The sequence below is a fragment of the Schistocerca americana genome, chromosome 2 (genome assembly GCF_021461395.2).
Source record: "Schistocerca americana isolate TAMUIC-IGC-003095 chromosome 2, iqSchAmer2.1, whole genome shotgun sequence".
Taxonomy (NCBI): domain Eukaryota; kingdom Metazoa; phylum Arthropoda; class Insecta; order Orthoptera; family Acrididae; genus Schistocerca; species Schistocerca americana.
In genome coordinates this window covers 578,817,458-578,836,753 of record NC_060120.1, presented here as the reverse complement: position 1 = coordinate 578,836,753, position 19,296 = coordinate 578,817,458, and the positions used below count along the sequence as shown (strand labels likewise).

The window sequence follows — 19,296 nt, the reverse complement described above, 5'->3', positions numbered from 1 at the left end:
TGTCAAATGCATTGAGGTTGACGGACTCATTTTGAGAATTTATTGCGTTAATGTCGTATTTACAGGTAATCACGCTGTAACAGCATGCTTTCTCAGAAATGATAAGTTCACACAGGTACATGTATCACATTGGAACAACCGAAATAAAATGTTCAAACGTACCTATGTTCTGTATTTTAATTTAAAAAACCTGCCTGTTACCAACTGTTCGTCTAAAATTGTGATCCATATGTTTGTGACTATTACAGCGCCATCTATCACAAAGCGAAAAAAGTGGTCCAACTAAAACATTCATATTTCTTTACGTACTACACGAATATGTAATAAAAATGGGGGTTCATATTTTTAAAAACGCAGTTAATATGCATTTGACCTATGGCAGCGCCATCTAGCAGGCCAAGCATAGCGCCATATGGTTTCCCCCTTCAAGCTAGACGAGTTTCGTTCTTTGTAGTTTTTTCGTTTGACGCTTATTTCGTGAGATATTTGGCCCGGTCGCGATCAATGGACCACCCTGTATATAGAGTATATGGGTATGGTTACACTGACAATGATGGATGAAATTAAGTAACCACAAATCTATAGAATGTTTTACAAGTGTTCCCTGTAGCCAGAGATAGACAAGAAGCTTTTTGCGTTAATCAGTGGTAAGCTGTCTCACCTGATACAGGCGATTCCCCGCCCGAAGAGGAAACTGGCTGCTGCGGCGAGGAGGCGGTCGCGGCAGCGGCGGAGGCGGAGGTGGTCGACGCGGGGGTGGAGCCGGCGCTGGGGGTGGCGCCGGCGGAGGCGGTGGCTGCGGCTGCGGCGGCGCCGGCGGAGGCGGGCTTCTTGGGCTTGCGCTTGCGCGTCTGGATGCCGTCCTTGCGCATGGCGAGCGGCCGGTTGACGCCGTGCAGCTTGAAGTAGAGGCCGCATGCGTTGCACACCGGCTCGCCGTCGTTGTTGCGCCGCCACAGCGTGGTGGTGCGCGTGCCGCAGTTGGTGCAGCACAGGCCCAGGCGCCGCGTCGCCGTCTGCAACCGCACGCCGAATCAGCACACTCTCTGTAGAGATCACCACTGTACTAAAGCCATCAAGCCCTGGTTTGCGAGGTCACAGAATTCCAACGATCTTTATGACATTCGACGCCCCATATACTGCCTACCATGCAGCCACAATACTGACTACTAATGTTAACAGGGGAGCGGAACTGGAGGTATCCAAAGGCGAACACAGCATGAGGCTACGAAGCGTAGTTACACTGCTAAGTCGACGAGTAACTCACAGTAGTGCTATAGTGCTAGTGGTGTTGATCCGAAGGAGAGCAACGGAAACGATAAACAAAGCAAACGCTGCATTATATCTACAACAACAGTCTGCAATGTTGACATTTTGTCAAAAGGAACCCAAAGAAAAGCAGAAAGAAGTGGCAGATGAAATAGTAGTGTTTCTGCACAATGAGTCAGTGGAATGTGTGGTGTTATATACGTTTCACATGTGTAACGTACATGAGACGTACAATGATGACGATATGTGCTAAACAAGTGAAAGTGATACTGAAACAGTTGTCGAACCATCAACATCCGTGCTGGGTAGGGAGCCACAAGTCCCATCTCTAGTCTAACTTATAGTAAAGGACAATCGTTGTCCAAGAAGCTGGTATCAAACATAATTACGTACATGGAAGATCGTCCCAGTGCAGTAAAAAAAAAACAAAAAGATGAACAGATCTCGAATAAGTCAGCAGCAACATGACCTTTTAGTGCATAAGTAAAATTATGCATATTCGAGGAAGGACAAGGCGCATTTCTTACAAAAACGGGCGGTGGCACGTTTCAATGGTTCTCGATACACTTTACAGGATATGCATGGTAGTGGCCTACTACGTTATACACATCAAACTACACGAAACATAGATTACAATGATTTCAGTGGAAGCAGCGGATGGGTGCGTATCTTCAAACAGTACTAAAGAATTGGGAGATAAGATAACGAAATTTCAATCAAAGCGTCAACTTCACGATATACAGCGAACTCCAGAATCGCTCCGAAAATTTACAGTGAGATAAACAAACTTATCCCACCGTTCAGTAAGGAATTTTTCAACTCCGACCAATCAGGATTTGAAAGGGAAAGGCATATCGAAGGAACCCTGGAGGTACCAAAATAGTTGTATCAAGATCGACTAACATCAATGCCCTAAAGAATTCGTGTACGTATATGTCAACTGTTAATCTGGATGGTAAACTGGCTAGAAAGTTATGTATTGTGCTGCGAGAAGTTGGAGCTGCTCTGCCTCCTACGTTCTTTCTCATGTGCGTGGTCTTGCAAGGGCAGTAGGGAATATTTACGTCACTTCAAGCAACAGTGGGAAAATGGGCGGAAGAGAACTAAAACTATGTTATGAGCACTGCTTTTCGCCAATGGCTGGTCAAAATAACTAGCTTTTGCTTGACCCTAGGTCCGCGTATAAAAATCATACTCTTTTAGAGCAGAGTATCCTTGCTGAAAAGTGTGTGACATCGCAGTTCACACCACCTCTGGAAGTTTGTTTTTTCCGTGCCTAAGAAACATATTATCGCTCTATCTGCGCCCACAGCTTCAATAATAGCCTTTTTCACGATAAGCTCCACAAAAGAGTGTTTTGCATTCGAATGCACGCCATCACATTCCGTCAGTTCTCATCATTCTGTTACACCAATATGATTCTATATTCATTCTTTAAGATTGGATACCTAACTAAACGCCCCGCTCGGTTTGTAACTCCCAAGTAGTTCGCCTTCGATCCTGGTGATGCGAACCTTTATGATCACTTTGGGACGCCATTTTTCATTCGGTGTTCATGGTGCAAATTAATGGCTTGTTTTGAATGCTCCTTCAGCGCCGACGATGTACATTTTATGAAGTGTAATACATACATCCCATAGAAGGCTGGTTTCTGCACCTACGGGCATTCATTTTCTGTAGCCCTCCCGATGAACAAAGCGAGCCATTAGCAGTCAATTGGGTCTGAAGGCTTTCGTGGCCGTTGTCATTCGGGGTAAAATCTTCTGATTCGTTAAGGGTACTCACACATTCAATATTTATTGCGCAGTACTTAGTACTGAGCAATATATTGTACCGTCTGAGAGTGATATCGCACAGTACATGGCTGTTCCTGCCGGTACTTCGTGATATACGGACATGCATACAACTGACACAGCGACGCCATATGAACACGATTGCATCAGGAAAGACAGATGAAAGGAATCGAGTGAAGAAGTGCATTCATGTGAGTACCAAGTTTGATTACTTAATAATTAGCTGTAGAAACATTCGCCAATATTGTGTTAGTGCAGGTAAGTAACATGGCAGCTGATTATTTGTTCGCGTCAGAAGCTTGAATTCTTTACTGCAGAAGTACGTAACGACATTATCTACCATCCTCTACTGTAGTGTATCTTAGTCTTTTCAAGTTTATAGATCGGTTGAAGCACAGTGGCAAGCGAACTTCGACGAACATGTGAACAATATCTTTTCTGTGTACATAAGTTGTAACGAAGTTCACCAGTTCGTTGAAAGGTTTCTAGTTCATCCTTAAAAAATTCCGATAGTCATTTGACTTTGCTGCAACATTTCTGTGTTAGGATGCCGGTTCCAGAGAGCTTACCAAGTCTTTTTTTCGACTGTCGTCGCTACCTCTGCAGCTGCGATCGCAATACATGCCACGTTAAATCGCCAAGCGCCGAAATGTTCGCTACTGCAGTAATATTGTGCCATTCTTGGCCTCGCAGTTTCGCCCAATATATTGACACAACACCGTTGCGAAATAAATACTGAGCACGTCAGAGCCCCTTTAGGCTGCATCGCACTCCTCGTGAAACTTCCTCAATGCTCGACGTTTAGATCCCTCTTCCAGTATCTTCTTCAACATTTCACTGGTATCCCTAGATAGCCATCCACGGATACCAATGAAGAGCTTAAGAAAATCTCAGCAGAGGGATCGAAAAGACGAGCGTCTGTATTACTAAATGGCTAACCCTGCGCACTTTCCCGGTTGCAGACTGCGTATGTCAGGGCTTTCAGGAACAACAAATGTTTTATTTGGTTACTTTTCTGCTAATTCCTTGGCTATTTTTGGGAGAGTACATGGCCTGCTAACTCAGGAAGGAGGATTCATATTTTCTTGTTAGAAACCGAGCGGGCCCAAGTGTTTGTCCCGTGATCGGACTTGACCACAGGAGGTCAGCCACAGAGACTCTAGAGCAGTGGTCGTAAGACTTTTTTGTTCATGGGCCAGTACGACAACTTCCGATGCCACCACGAGCCCCATATGCACAGGTCTAATTACTAATGGCTGAGCAACATAATATTTAATCCACAGTGAACAGCGGAAGTTAGGTGCTAAGTCGAAATGTGTCGGTGAAACGCCGAAAACTGTACATCCTGGGTACATAAACTATCTAAGTACATCTTCATGCTGGCAGATATGCACTAATAAGACCACGCATAGCCACCGAAGGCGTTTTCCAAATAAAAAGAAGCGAAACGCGTATGTTACAGTGAAAACAGAATTCCATTTAATTACATTAGACGAAGCACACCACGAGAATAAATTAGTATCTTATGAGTCCCCAATAGACTAGCTATAGTAAGAGCGCAATATATGGCCAGCGGCCTCGAAATACCAATAGTTAAAAATGGGCACTGTTTGGAACATGACCCGTCGACTGTTCTCCTTTCAGAATGCAGCCACCTTCAGCGACCGCGAAGTTGTGACACTGCAATAACTTGATGAAGTTTTGTTGCGTTGTCTGTGTGAGAGGGTAGTTAATTGATCAATAACAGTAATTGTACTTAAATTTAAATACTATATGAAATATAACACTCGATCACAAATGTATGCTAAATATTTCCAGTCATTTTTGTTCTACTCACTGCGTTTTATTACAACTGTCTTAATTTAATTTCATATTCCTTGCAAAAAATAAGTACCGCTTTTGATTACCCTCTCTCTAAATGTGCATTCGCGAATCCATGTTACTTCCGTGTGAAAAATTTATACGACAGCAGCTGATCGGTACGAGTCACGCACGCCAGTGTGTTGTCGATACTGGAAGAAAAACAATAAAACTTTCCCCTTATCACATCCTCTAACCCCTCTGACCCTGAGGTAAACGGCCAGCTTCACTTAGCTCACCCTCGAACTCACTAGCGGCAATCAAAACTGGGCAAATCTTAAAATATTACTGTCTCTGTAAGTATTTATGTTTGTTACTGACCTGGAAAACTACACTCTAAAGAAGCTCTTAACGTTACTTGACGTTTTTGGATTCGGCTATTAATAACTAGATGCATATTATACACTGAGAAGTGTCGACCACAAGAATACTTGATTTGGGCGACATGCGGCCCACAGGCCCCAGTTGAAAACCATTGCTCTAGAGAATGGCCGTGGGTCCGCAGGGCAGTGCAGTTTGCGAAAGTCGGTGGCGCTAAGCCTCTGCTCGGCACTTTGTTGGCAAACGCGGTTTTCTTCTCTGAAGGCCGTCTGCCGCCAAGCCAGTGCATGACCTAGTGTTTCAATGAGTGTGACGAATTCACTTCTCTGTACGCAGATCTAAGAACGGGCTGCCGCGGCTCTGCTCGGCCATCGCAACAAAATTCACAGCCTTACACTCCAGATTTTCTTCTCCAATAAAATGCTTCTTACTCGCCACTGCGCGAGGGCGCGAAGAGATCGATCAATGGTTATAACGTGGCTAACAGCTTATACCAGTCCCTTGCATGTTCTGTAAGCCAAGAGTGGAAAATTCACGTAAATAAAGCAACATTTCGATGGTTAGTAACATTGAGCAGGATTGAGTCATGTCTTCCAGGCGGATTTTTCTAAAAATTAGCGAGTTGCATTTAGAGGATCATAATTTCGGTCACTTGCGGTCCTGGCGAAGAAGGAGACAGACTTCTGGCGCCAAGTGGAACGCACTTGCTGGCGCCGACTGGGGCGACCTATATCCGGAGGCGATCGGCGCTGGCGCACTTTTGCCGAGTTTGGAGTAAGTGTCATATTTCGCGTTAGCGCTTTCCGTTTTCTGAGCAACTCGTAATTTGCGGGATTCACTCCGCAACTTATGTTTCTTGATCAGTCGCACTGTTTAGCGTGTCTCGTTGGACTCGTTACTTTGCATTTGCGAGCAGCTCAAATTAGGACTGCTTCCTAAGCAGCATTTAATGTGTTGGGGTGGGACACTACGAAAGTAGTGTGTGGACATACAAGGTGAGAATGTGGATCTGTTGCTCATAAAGACAGTTAGTAGAGCGTTTAAGACTGGAAGTTCTAATAGCCTCAGAAGGACTATAGAAATTATTGACTTCTCAGAAATGCGATCTGAGGAATATTCTACAGCCAGCTGTAGCTACGTTCAGCATGAGGAATACACAGGGTTTCCCAGGAGGAGTGGTCAATATTCAGGGATAAGACGTGAACGATCATTCGAAGCAAAAACATCGACTCTAAAATGCCTACCTCAAGAGCTATGAGCATTCCTCTTCTTCGATACTGCGAAACAAATCCATTTACTGCAAGTTATTTGCTTTCCATATTTTAGGAGAAAGTAGTATGGACCAAAACAAGAAAACTTTATCTAGTGAACATGGAATCCAAAGGGCATACCTTAAGAGCTATGAGCACTTTTTTCATTATTTGGTCCATTCTACTACCTTTCAAAATAGGGAAAGCAAAGATATTGGAATAGTAGACACTTAATGGAAACAGCTGCCGTGTTCCCAAACCAAAATGTATAAAATAATAGTAGAGATTTGTTTCACAGTATCGAAGGTAAAGAAGTGCGCATAGCTTTTAAAAATGGTTCAAATGGCTCTGAGCACTATGGGACTTAACTTCTGTGGTCATCAGTCCCCTAGAACTTAGAACTACTTAGACCTAACTAACCTCAGGACATCACACACATCCATGCCCGAGGCAGGATTCGAACCTGCGACCGTAGCGGTCACGCGGTTCCAGACTGAAGCAGCTAGAACCGCACGGCCACAGCGTCCGGCGCATAGCTTTTAAGATATGCATTTTAGAGCCCATGTTTACTAGACTCTTTGCTTCGAATGATCATTCCTTTCATATCCTGAATATCTACCATTCCTTCCTGGAACATCCTCTACACAAGAGATTACCAAATAGGAAGCAGCGAAATGTGTTTGAGGTATGAAAATAAAACAGGCTGTTATTTCTAATAATGAAATCCACACCACCGATTATCGAAGAAAACAAGCATATTTAGCAGTGCTTCTACAAGTATCAGTACTTATTTTGTTATTATCTTTAGGATTGTTTACATGCATGACGAATCTTCAATACCGCACACCCGTCGTGATAAATTAAGACGTTTGTTTCTAATACACGAACACCTGCTCAGGAAAAATTAATAATGAATTCAGTCTCGTATCCAAGGCATTATAATTTTTTTGCAAACTAGTTAAGAGAACCGGTTTACCGACATGTCTGTTTCCAGTCGTAGCCTTTCTGTCGTAGACAGCTTATTTACAGCCACAGTCCAGTCCTTGCTCTCGAGCTTATCCTTTATAATTCCCCTACTTCTGCGATTCATAATGTATTCTCTAGACAGCACAATCAAACGGAAAATGCATCGCCTCGCTCTCAGCAAAATGTGTTCCATTCCCGATTGCACCACTCCTCTGTTTTTCGGTAGTGTCGTTAAGACAGTGGAATAAGGAAGGAACGTGCCGTCGACGGCGTGGTCATTATAAATGGTGCAGTCATATTAATGTGACCGCCGCTCATGTTCGACGACAATGTGCAATAGCCGCTCACAGAAGGTAGGTGGCAGCACTGACAGTCGAGTGTATATAAACGGTATTGGGCGGGGGGCGGGGATGGACGCGGAAAACACTGCAGTCGTCGTAATGCGGAAACGGAGCGCTTTATCTTACGTGCAACACGGTATGATAATTCTTTTTGGGCCAAGGGTGGAGCATTTTCGAAACGGCCAGTTTTGTCAACTGTTTGCGTGGCACCGTGCTTAAAGTATACCTAGTACGTCGAAGTGGCGCTATTCATAGCCAGTGCTGAGGTAATTGTGGTGTACCACGGGTGAACCCTGCGGAGGTGTGAATGGGCGAACAGACGTGCAACTGTTCAGCAACAGACGTTCAGATGAACCAAGTGGCTACCTACTGTGTTTCCTCAACGACCGTTCAGCGAACGTTGCTGCGCATTGACCTCCGCAGCTGGTGCTCGGTTCATGCACCCATGCTGACTGCTGTTCACCGACGAGTAAAATAACTTGACGTCCACTGAATGGCAACAGGTGGTCTCTTTTAGATGAATCACGTTTTGTGCTCCATCCTGCATATGGCGTTGGCGTGTACGGTCTGGAACGTCTGAAATCAAATACCCTGCGACAATACTCAGAAGGGTCCAGGCCGGGGAGGGAGTGTTATGGTCTGGGAATTTTTTTCGTGATATTCCCTAGATGATCTCGTCATTTTGGGAGGAACAGTGGATCGACACAAGCATACATCTATCCTTTGAGACCATGTTCACCGCTACATACGGTTTGTTTTTCTTCGGTACAGTGGTATCTACTAGTAGAACAATGCAGTGTGTCACACAACTCGCAGCATACGTGAGTGGTTCGAAGAGCAACAGGATGAGTTGGCCATACTCCCCTGTCGACTGAACTTCCCAGATACAAATCCAATCGAGAAACTGTGGGATCGCCTCGATCGGGCTGGTCGCGACCTGGATCCCCAACCGAGAGACCTAGCGCTACTTACCACGACAATGAAATCAGCATGCCCCCACATCCCTGTCGATACCTTGCAGAACCTCACTAACGCTCTTCCTGCACGTCTCGCAGTGGAACGCGCTACAAAAGATAGTTATGCAGGCTTTTGACAGGTGGAGAGTGTAGATGGAGTGTAATTTTGCTTTCGACAAGAACGTTAATATAAATTTTTCCCTGGTCCCTCTAGTGTGTTAATCATTGTTGGTCGCTACGAAATGAACATAAAATCTCGTAAAATTGATGGGAAACTGCTCCAACACAATGAGCAGAAATGCACCTGAAATATTGAAACAGAAAGCTCAGTTTAACCAATAATGTTCCCCAAACACTGTGGGAAGGTACCAAATTGATGTGGAAAACTGCTTCGGAAACGCTACGAACTTTCCCAATTTGTGCTCCTCGCAAATGCAATGTGAACGAGTCCAACGAGAAGCGCTAAACAGTGCGACTGATCAAGAAACATAAGCCGGCCGCGGTGGCTGAGCAGTTCTAGGCGCTTCAGTCCGGAAACGCGCGACTGCTAAGGTCGCAAGTTCGAATCCTGCCACGGGCATGTATGTGTGTGATGTCCTTCAGTTAGTTAGGTTTAAGTAGTTGTAAGTTCTATGGGACTGATGACCTCAGATGTTAAGTTCCATATTGCTCAGAGCCATTTGAACCACTTTTTCGCCGCGACTAATTTACCATTTGAGGGGTTAGGGATTTTCGTTTGGACAGAAGATGATGGGCCTTCTTTCTTTACTCCTCCTAAATGGGCTGGGGGCTCGGGCGTACATGGTTTGATGGCCGTTGTTTTCTGAAAGAGAAACTTCTAAATGTCCTATCAGGAAGGAGAATCTTACAGTAGCCCTATTAGTGGGGGCGTGAATGTCTAATAAAAATGCCGTCATCCTGCATCTGACTGTAATAGGTTTTGGGAATCCAGGAAATCCAAGAGTCGCCCTGCAGCCTTCGTTTGGTGTAGGTATAGAAGTCGTGTGGCCTCTGCTGCAGAGATGGTGTTTCTGCAGTGTGTATCAGAAGTTGAGAGAGGGCGATCCTTCGTGATTAATCTAATTATTTCTTTCAGTACGGAAAATTGAGAGATTCCGAAAGTGAGTTTCGTAGCGCGGCCGTGGATTTCGGGTTGATGTCTCCGGTGTTTTAGGCGTGTGTTAACTTAAAGTGAGCGTGCACACGCTCGCTAGGCAGAGCACCTGCGTCAGACAACGAAGTCAGCAGCCAGCTGGGCGCTGGTAGAATTATGTTTCCGTAAAAATTTTAGAGTCATATTGTTGGGTGTTTCTTTCCTTATTGACTTTGAATTGTATTCCTATCTTGTTGTGTTGGAGATTAGTGGTGGATGTTGCTAGCAGTCAGTCAGAGGTAGTGTATTGAACTGTTAGTGGTGAGCACATTCCAGTTCAGTGGTAAGATAGATCTCGTAATCTTACTTGAAAGTAATTAAACAGGACGTTTAACTATTGAGTATTGAGTTTTTAGAGGTTTAACCATGTCTCGCCTTTCAAAGCGAGGCTAGCAACCCTATATTTTTTATTTGGTAATCATCTTCCTCTCCTCAGACCTGTTCAAAAACGTACCGCATGCACCATTCACGTAAACATGACTTTATTAAAAGTGACTTTGAGTCTCCTGTATTAGCAGATAGTACAGGTATGCGCGATAACGTACTAATGATTCGTCCATTTGCTCGAGTTGACAACAAACAAATGGAAAACAAGGAAAGTGCAGACCCTTCATTCAGTTAACCGTCTTCAGTTAGACGTGCGAGTTGTTATCGTATAACAACTGTGTTGTGTTGGGTTGACACTTTCCATTTCCTGAAGCATCACAACCAGACGGGAAAACACCCGTCGAGGAGGTGTGTACCTGTCAGGATACTGCTCTCTGTAGAGATATCTGCCTGAGTAGTAATACGCCTAGATTCAACCGCAATCACAGGAAAATAATGACGCAGTTTTTAAGCGAAAACTATATTTACTGTACATGACATATCGTTTAAAAGTACTACAGTACTTTACTACATGTACCACATTGTACATAAGAAAACATTACTACGTTTACCTATCAGCTAACTCACATTCTCCGTCAACGAATATCTTCTCACATTGTAAATAAAAAAACATTACCGCAGTTACTTATCAGCCAACTCACATTCTCCATCAACGAATAGATTTTCTACCTTCTTCTCGTTGCTATACATTGTACTGAAATGGGTCTAACACACACCTAACAACAATTGTCAACAAACTTCAGATTAATGTGTACCTGATGGTGCTGCCGAAACGTGACTTGCTAATAAATACTAGTAAAAACGATACCGAATCTGAAAATTTGCGTTTCATAAGTTTATGATAGCACATCCGCAAACCTCAAACAATTCCTCGTGTTCACTGTCAACTCTAGTAACTGGACAAGTTACATAACCCTCAGTAGTGTGGCAGTGCAGATAATTATTCGAGATCCGCCAATACAAGTTTCAGGTTAAAATCTGTGGAGCAGAACGTGCTGTAATTTTCCTCACGCGCCACACATCGGTAAAAGTGGATTCTGACTGTGGCCGCGAACAGGATTTCTCGCGACACCACAGAAGCTCGGAGTTACGGACAGAAGAACTTTCAATTAACTTCACAGAAGAACCATCCCGGCCATTACAGGCTGCAGTAAAGGCCTATAGTAGTCCCACCAGTTTTAAGTCAAAACCAAGAAATTGTTATACAGGGTGCTACAAAAAGGTACGCCCAAACTTTTAGGAAACATTCCTCACACACAAATAAAGAAAATATGTTATGTACACCTGAGTCTGGAAACGCTTAATTTCCATGTTAGAGCTCATTTTAGTTTCGTCAGTAGGCTATGTACTGTACTTCCTCGATTCTGATGATCAAATTGTAAATTTTCACAATCAACATGTGTGGGCTGACGAGAAACCGCACGCAATTGTGCACTCACGTCATCAACACAGATTTTCTGTGAACGATTGGGCAGGCATTGTTAGTGATGTCTTGATTGAGCCCCATGTTCTTCCACCTACGCACGTTATCATGATTTCATACGGGATACTCTACCTGTGCTGCTAGAACATGTGCCTTTACAAGTACGACACAACATATGGTTCATGCACGATGGAGCTCCTGCACATTTCAGTCGAAGTGTTCGTACGCTTCTCAACAACAGATTCGGTGACCGATGGATTGGTAGAGGCGGACCAATTCCATGGCCTCCACGCTCTCGTGACCTCAACCCTCTTGACTTTCATTTATGGGGGCATTTGAGAGCTCTTGTCTACGCAACCACGGTACCAAATGTAGAGGCTCTTCGTGCTCGTATTGTGGACGGCTGTGATACAATGCGTCATTCTCCATGGCTGCATCAGCGCATCAGGGATTCCATGCGACGGAGTGTGGATGCATGTATCCTCGCCAACGGAGGACATTTTGAACATTTCCTGTAACAAAGTGTTTGGAGTCACGCTGGTACGTTCTGTTGCTGTGTGTTTCCATTCCATGATTAATGTGATTTGAAGAGAGCTCTAACATGGAAAGTAAGCGTTTCCAGACACAGGTGCACATAACATCTTTTCTTTATTTGTGTGTGAGGAATGTTTCCTGAAAGTTTGGCCGTACCTTTTTGTAACACCCTGTATAAGGGAACTTAAAGAGTGTGGTGGTGTGTAGTGAGCAGCAAGTGAGATACTGACCAGGCGCTTGGAGGGCTTCACCAGCGGCCGGTTCATGCCGTTCATCTTGTGGTAGAGGCCGCACGCGTTGCACAGGTAGTGGCCCGTGCCGTCGCGCCGCCACAGCGGAGTCGAGATGGCGCCGCAGTTGACGCACTCGCGGCCCTCGCCGAAGTGGAACTCCATCGCGCTGTCTGCAACACCAAAGCGCACGTGACGGCTTCCCTCAGTGTGTCAACTAACACGTCAGGAACATTCCACACACATTATGGAAAATCAGTCGCTGCACCACTGCTGCACAAGTACTCGGTTTAGGGACACAATAGGATCATAGGTTGGGTGGAAGGGGACTTCCAGATTTGTGGTAAAACTGTGTTCCCAATCGCGATCCCAATGCTTTGCAGGTTGTACGCAGTCAGTTTCACCGACCGCTCATGTTTCGCCTCAGACTCAGAGCTGTATCTATTCACTAGTTCTTCTCCAGATCTTCATAATTCAGCACAGGCTTCCAGATTTGTGGTAAAACTGTGTTCCCAATCGCGATCCCAATGCTTTGCAGGTTGTACGCAGTCAGTTTCACCGACCGCTCATGTTTCGCCTCAGGCTCAGAGCTATATCTATTCACTAGTTCTTCTCCAGATCTTCATAATTCAGGACAGGCATTCCTACTATGCTGCGGGACCACTCCGAAGGTCGTTCAATACATGCAGAAAATTTTGAATGTCGGCATCCGCAGCTGTAGAATATTATCAGGATGGAAATGACCACTCCAGCTGTATAATAAATATTTATTTATAAACCAACTAGTTTCGTGACTCAGAGCCACATCTTTAGGGATAAATATTTATTTCATAAGTTAGTTCAAGCGATAACCAGTAGACATCCCAGCATTCTCTGTACAGTTGTAATAAAAATGTTAAAATGTTCATCCATCAAGCGGTCGGCCGGCCGGAGTGGCCGACCGGTTGTAGGCGCTACTGTCTGGAACCGCGTGACCGCTGCGGTCGCAGGTTCGAATCCTGCCTCGGGCATGGATGTGTGTGATGTCCTTAGGTTAGTTAGGTTTAAGTAGTTCTAAGTTCTAGGGGACTGATGACCTCAGAAGTTAAGTCCCATAGTGCTCGGAGCCGTTCCCTTTTTTTTTTTTTTTTTTTTTTTTTTCGTCAAGCGGTCGATAGTCAAACTGGCAGTCTTAGCGATCGCTGCGTGCCTCATGGCATCACGACGCTAGTTTCCTTTGTCGCTGTGATGTTTCCTGCATTCTGCTGTAGTTTACCTTGACCACCGACATCTTGAGGATTGAACAGTTTTTTTTTACAATTAGAGTGTTGGGTCATCTACTTGTTATCGCTTGAATTAAGTTATGAAGTAAATACTTATCCCTGAGAATGTGGCCTTAATACCATAAAACTAGTTGGTTCACAAATAAATATTTCTCGTACACATACAGTTGCTTTTTTACTCATGATTACTTCAATAAGTAATGACCAAATTTAATTTACGGCCGGTAATATACAGGGTGTTGCGAAGCATTTGCATCTAAAGTCTAGGGGTGACAGATCACGTCAGGGGGATCAACTTTTACTAGAGACAAAATGTTTTCTGTGGTTTCATGGCTACGCTTCGTTTCTTCATTATTGGTTGTACCCCTGAGAGGGAGTAGGGCTTAGGCACGCCCGACGTTCGTATGCAATGCGTGTTGCCAGTAATACAGTCATCTGCTCCTCCTGCAAGGGGATAAGCCGAAAATCACGATATCAGTTTACTAAAGTTGGTAGTACGCAGATGCAGCGCACCTGACAAGTAAACCCTGTTAGTTCGGTGAAATCTCATCGTCCCAAGGACGGCGAATTCAAGAAAAACAAGTAAGTCTCGCGTGACCAGGAAGCGTAAGCGATTTTGTCTATAACAAACGTAGATCCATATGACGTGTTCTATCATCCCCACACATGTTATACAAAGACATTGTAACATCCTATCTGTAGGAAAATGTCCATTTAGGGGATTGATATTCTTTTTTGGATGTGTGCGGACTTTAGAAAAATTTGAGCTGATGATAGAGCATCAAAATTGCGTCTGCGTAAAGCGGTGAGATTGAATTCTTGGTTACGAGTGAAGAAACCGTGGTGAACACCCTAAAGCATTTTGCACAGTATATGGTAATGATTCAGTTGGTAGTAGTGTTCGGGGATGGATAATTGAGTTAAAAGCAGCAGGCAGCACAGAAGCTGAGCTCCATAGTTGGCCAGTTTTGTGACGTGCTATAGCACCGACTGCTCCCAACATGGTGATTGGCGCTGATGCCATTATTCATGTGAGTCGGTGTATCACAACTAGACAGTTGTCTCTCTAGCTATCGGTGAGCATCGGAAGCGGTGTGCAATGAGACGCGTGGATATTGAAAGGTGTACTCCAGATCGGATCCACGAGGGCTCACAATATACCATAACTTTCAAAGAATAGCCATTTCGCCGGAGCTCTTGGAGCAGCTTGACGCGAAGCGAGAGGTCTTTCTGTCACAAATCGTCGTATTTGACCAAACCTTGGTCCATCACTTTGAGTCACAAACAAAAAATCACTGGAGAGGCAACTTCCGCAATCAACAAAATGGCCGCTATGATGCGTTAGCAAATCTTGGGCACTCTGTAAGAAAAATTTGTTTACAATTTCAGTCTGATCACTCAGAAGGTTGTCTGATGCTACAGCTGCGCTGCCAAAAATATTTCTTCAAGAAAGTCAATTTTTATATGCCTTTGTTAGCAATCTCAAGGTTCTGCTCTATGCTGTTTGCCGAATGGCTGTTTTGGGAATCTGTATTTGGAACATGTTGATTCAGGTTGTAAAAATGCATGCGTGAACCCTCTGAAGCTTGTGGTGTTGCTTCTACTAGTTTGTAGAATATAGAAATTTGGACATGAGTTTCAAGTAACTTCGTATATACCTGATTTTTTGTGAATTTTCATCGCCCTTGTAGAAGTGTTACTCCTGCAGCAAAATGGGAGTCATTCAGTCGACATTTGGAAGCTTTGAACCAGCCAGCGAGGCTCGCTTGGCTTGTGCAGATAAGAACTCAAGGCAGGGATCAGAGATCGGAACACGGTCCGGCGAATGGTTTTAACTTGCAACAAATATTCATCTTAACGTGTACTACGTTAAAAGGGAGGGGCGTCATATCACCAGCGGATACGTTCAGTTGCTAAAATGAAGAGATTTTCAGTCACATACGTTAATAGCTCCCTTTGGCAACATGTGAGTTGAATGTTATATTCCTAAACGCTCGTTACAGATGATAACGTTGACGACTAGTACGAGGTCTTGTTTGTATCGTTGACGCGTAAGTAGGAAGCCAGCAAGACGTCGGTTTCTTCCGATAAGCAGTAATGAGGCCGTCGTGCTAAACTCTTCTTCACGACAGGAGGATAATTGTCCGGTGTGGCTCGCCCCATACGCCAGGACGGGTTACTCTGGCCCAGTCGGGCCATCTTCCACGTGACGCTCTTAAGACGAAAACTTTTTCTACCACCGATAAACGAACCAGTTTCTTCCGAGATCGGATCCGTTTCGCTGTTTTGATATCTTCTGCTGACGTAGATGCGCCACAAGGAGACAGACGTTGATAAAGCACTCAGTGGGAACATCGACGTTCCTGACTTGCGTTATACAAATACCTAAGACACTACAAGATATCGAATCATCTTTGGTGATTTGAAAGGAGTCATAACGGTGCTTTTTTAAGCATAAGATGGAACTGTGACAGCGTTATTAATCCTGCTTTCTTGTAAGACGAAGTGACTCGCTTTTAAGCGCAAACGCTGTGGCAAGGTAGAAGCAAAATATCCTAAATACAATGAAGAGCTTAAGTAACTGGTACACCTGCCTAAAATCGTGTAGGTCCCATGCGAGCACACAGAAGTGCCACAACACGACTTGCCATGGACTCGACTAATGTCTGAAGTAGTGCTGGTGGGAACTGACACCATGGATTCTGCAGGGCTGTATGAGGGGTGGGGGTGGGGGTGGGGGTAGGGGTGGGGGGGGGGTGCAGACCTCTTCTGAACAGCAAGTTGCAAGGCATCCCAGATATGCTCAATGATGTTCATGTCTGAGGGGTTTGGTGGCCAGCGGAAGTGTTTAAACTCAGGAGAGTGTTCCTGGAGCCACTCGGTAGTAATTCTGGACGCGTGGGATATCGCATTGTCCTGTTGCAATTGGCCAAGTTAGTCGTAATGCACAATGGACTTTAATGGATGCAGGTGATGAACAGGATGCTTACGTACGTGTCACCTGTCAGAGTCGTATCTAGAAATGCAGGGTCTATGGATTCATGAGGTTGTCTCCATACCCGTACACGTTCATCCGCTCCATACAATTTGAAACGAGACCCGTCACACCAGGCAACATGTTTCCAGTCATCAAGAGTCCAATGTCGATGTTGACGGGCCCAGGTAAAGCGTAACCCTTTGTGTCGTGCAGTTGCGTACACGAGTGGGCCTTCGGCTCCGAAAGACCATATCGATAATGTTTTGTTTAATGGTTCGCACGCAGACACTTATTGATGGCGCAGCATTGAAATCTGCTGTAGTCTGCGAAAGGGTTGCACTTCTGTCACGTTGAACGATTCTCTTGAGTCGTCGTTGGTCGCGTTCTTGCAGGGTCTTTTTACGGCCGCGGCGATGTGGGAGATTTGATGTTTTATCTGGTTCCTGATATTCACGGTACACTCGTGAGATGGTCGTACGGGAATATCCCCACTTCTTCGCTACCTCGGAGATGCTGTGTCCCGTCGGTCGTGAGCCGACTATAGCGCCACGTTCAAACTCACTTAAATCTTGATAAACTGTCATTTTAGCAGCAGTAACCTAACTAACAACTGCGCCAGACACATGTTGTCTTATATAGGCGTTGCCGAACGCAGCGCCATATTCTGCGTGTTTCCCAATCTTTGTATTTGAATACGCGTGCCCATACCAGTTTCTTTGGCGCTTCAGTGTATTATGGAACGATCTGTATCATTACTGTCTATGCGTTGGACATCCGGACTAACTCAACTTCAGCGTTTAGAAGAGAAACTGCCCAGCTGATAATTCAGATGTAACGGTCATTTATATACAGGGTGCCCCAGACACGGTGTGACAGATTTCGAGGGGGTATAGAGATTGTCTTGAAGGACAAGTCGAGATAGGAACCAGTGTCCAGAAACGACGTCAAACGACAATGCAGAGCATCGAATTTACTGGCGTCAGCATCTGCCACTAGGCCATCCCTTCGGCAGCAAACGCGACTTTGCACGCGGAACGTCTTATAATGCTGTTTCTTATTCAGTGATCGCGACTCATTGCCACGATCGCCAATGTAGGAGATGGTGCTAGCTGCTGCGTATACAGGCCTTGTCTCCGATGAATGCGATGCGTTGTTGCCTGAGTGGATGACGGTTTCGGACACGGGTTTCCCATCTGCAGTTTAGTTTTATCCTATATACCGAAAAACACTGGAGATTTCAAAGGATTCCATTAGAAAAATAAACTGCGGATGGAAACTAGTGTCAGAAACCATCATCCACCCAGGCAACAGAGCATCGCATTCGTGGGAGATAAGGCCTGTCTACGCAGCAGTTAACTCCTTCTTTTACACTAGCGATCGTGGCAATCATTCGCAATCACTGAGTAACAAACAACGTTGTGACACGTTCCACCTACAGTCCGTCAGAGTACAAAGTCACGTTTGCTGCCCAAGGTGAGGCCTAGAGGCAGTCCCGGTACCTACAACTTCGACGCTCTGTAGCGCCGTTGGATGACGTTGGCAGACAAGGGTTCCTTTTCTCGATTTGTTCTTTAAGGTATCCTCTACATCCCCTCGAAATCTGTCGCAACGTTTCTCGGACACCCTGAATGTGGCATTTATACAGGGTGTAAATCTTAAGTTGGTAAACCAAAATAACACGAAAAATAAGCTTCAGACGAAAAAATGTGTAGAATCTAAAGTTGATTATTTTCGAGGGGGACATCTGCTAGTGCCAAAATTAGCCCGCCGCCCCAGCGCCCCCATTTTTTATTGCAGAATCAGATTCTACATAAAAAACTAGTTACATTTTGTCTTAAACATTTGTTTTGATTCTTGGTAGTTGAGCTGTAATTCAAGAAAATCCATGTCCTCATTTTGCGTGGAAAATGGTTACGGATAAATAAAAAATACTTTTTTACTTCGTAAATTTTGATTCGTTGAAACTAAAAATCTCCCTCTCTCCCCATAGTGTGGGGTTTGAGAGAGAGGAATTAGAGTTTTACAAATGTTGACCCACATATTAATTTTTTCCGCAGATTCGGATAAGTTTTGTTTGTTTCGTGGTCATGAGGCCACACAACTGTAATTATCAATCAAATCATCTGACTAGCTAACTAATTAACCAAACATCCTACTTACTAACGAGTGAACTCATTAACTAAAAAACTAACTGACCCACGAACCTAATTTATATTAGATTCGGAGTAATCACTCTTGTTTGTCCAGAAGTCTCACAACTGGGGTGCTTGCTTAATTTGAGTCTTTTAGCTACGGGTGGAAAACCATAGAAAAGTGGTTCAAATGGCTCTGAGCACTACGGGACTTAACTTCTGAGGTCATCAGTCCCCTAGAACGTAGAACTATTTAAACCTTACTAACCTAAGGACATCACATACATTCATGCCCGAGGCAGGATTCGAACCTGCGACCGTAGCGGATGCACGGTTCCAGACTGTAGCGCCTAGAACCGCGAAAAACATAGAAAACGACATTCATAAATTTATTGACTTAAATCACATTGTTCAATTCTTTATTTTTTTCGGAATATCGCGG

The 19,296-nt window shown here is 44.5% G+C and overlaps 1 protein-coding gene across 1 annotated transcript in view; it reads right to left on the bottom strand.

Moving 5' to 3' along the window:
- Positions 1–19,296, bottom strand: part of LOC124594199 (GATA-binding factor A-like) — a 60,886-nt gene that overhangs the window by 24,495 nt on the left and 17,095 nt on the right. Inside the window, exons 4-5 of the mRNA XM_047132558.1 lie at positions 12,484–12,656; positions 662–1,016 (exon numbers count right to left, since the gene is read on the bottom strand). Coding sequence (XP_046988514.1) covers positions 662–1,016; positions 12,484–12,656 — 528 coding nt within the window. The remainder of the gene's footprint in view (positions 1–661; positions 1,017–12,483; positions 12,657–19,296) is intronic.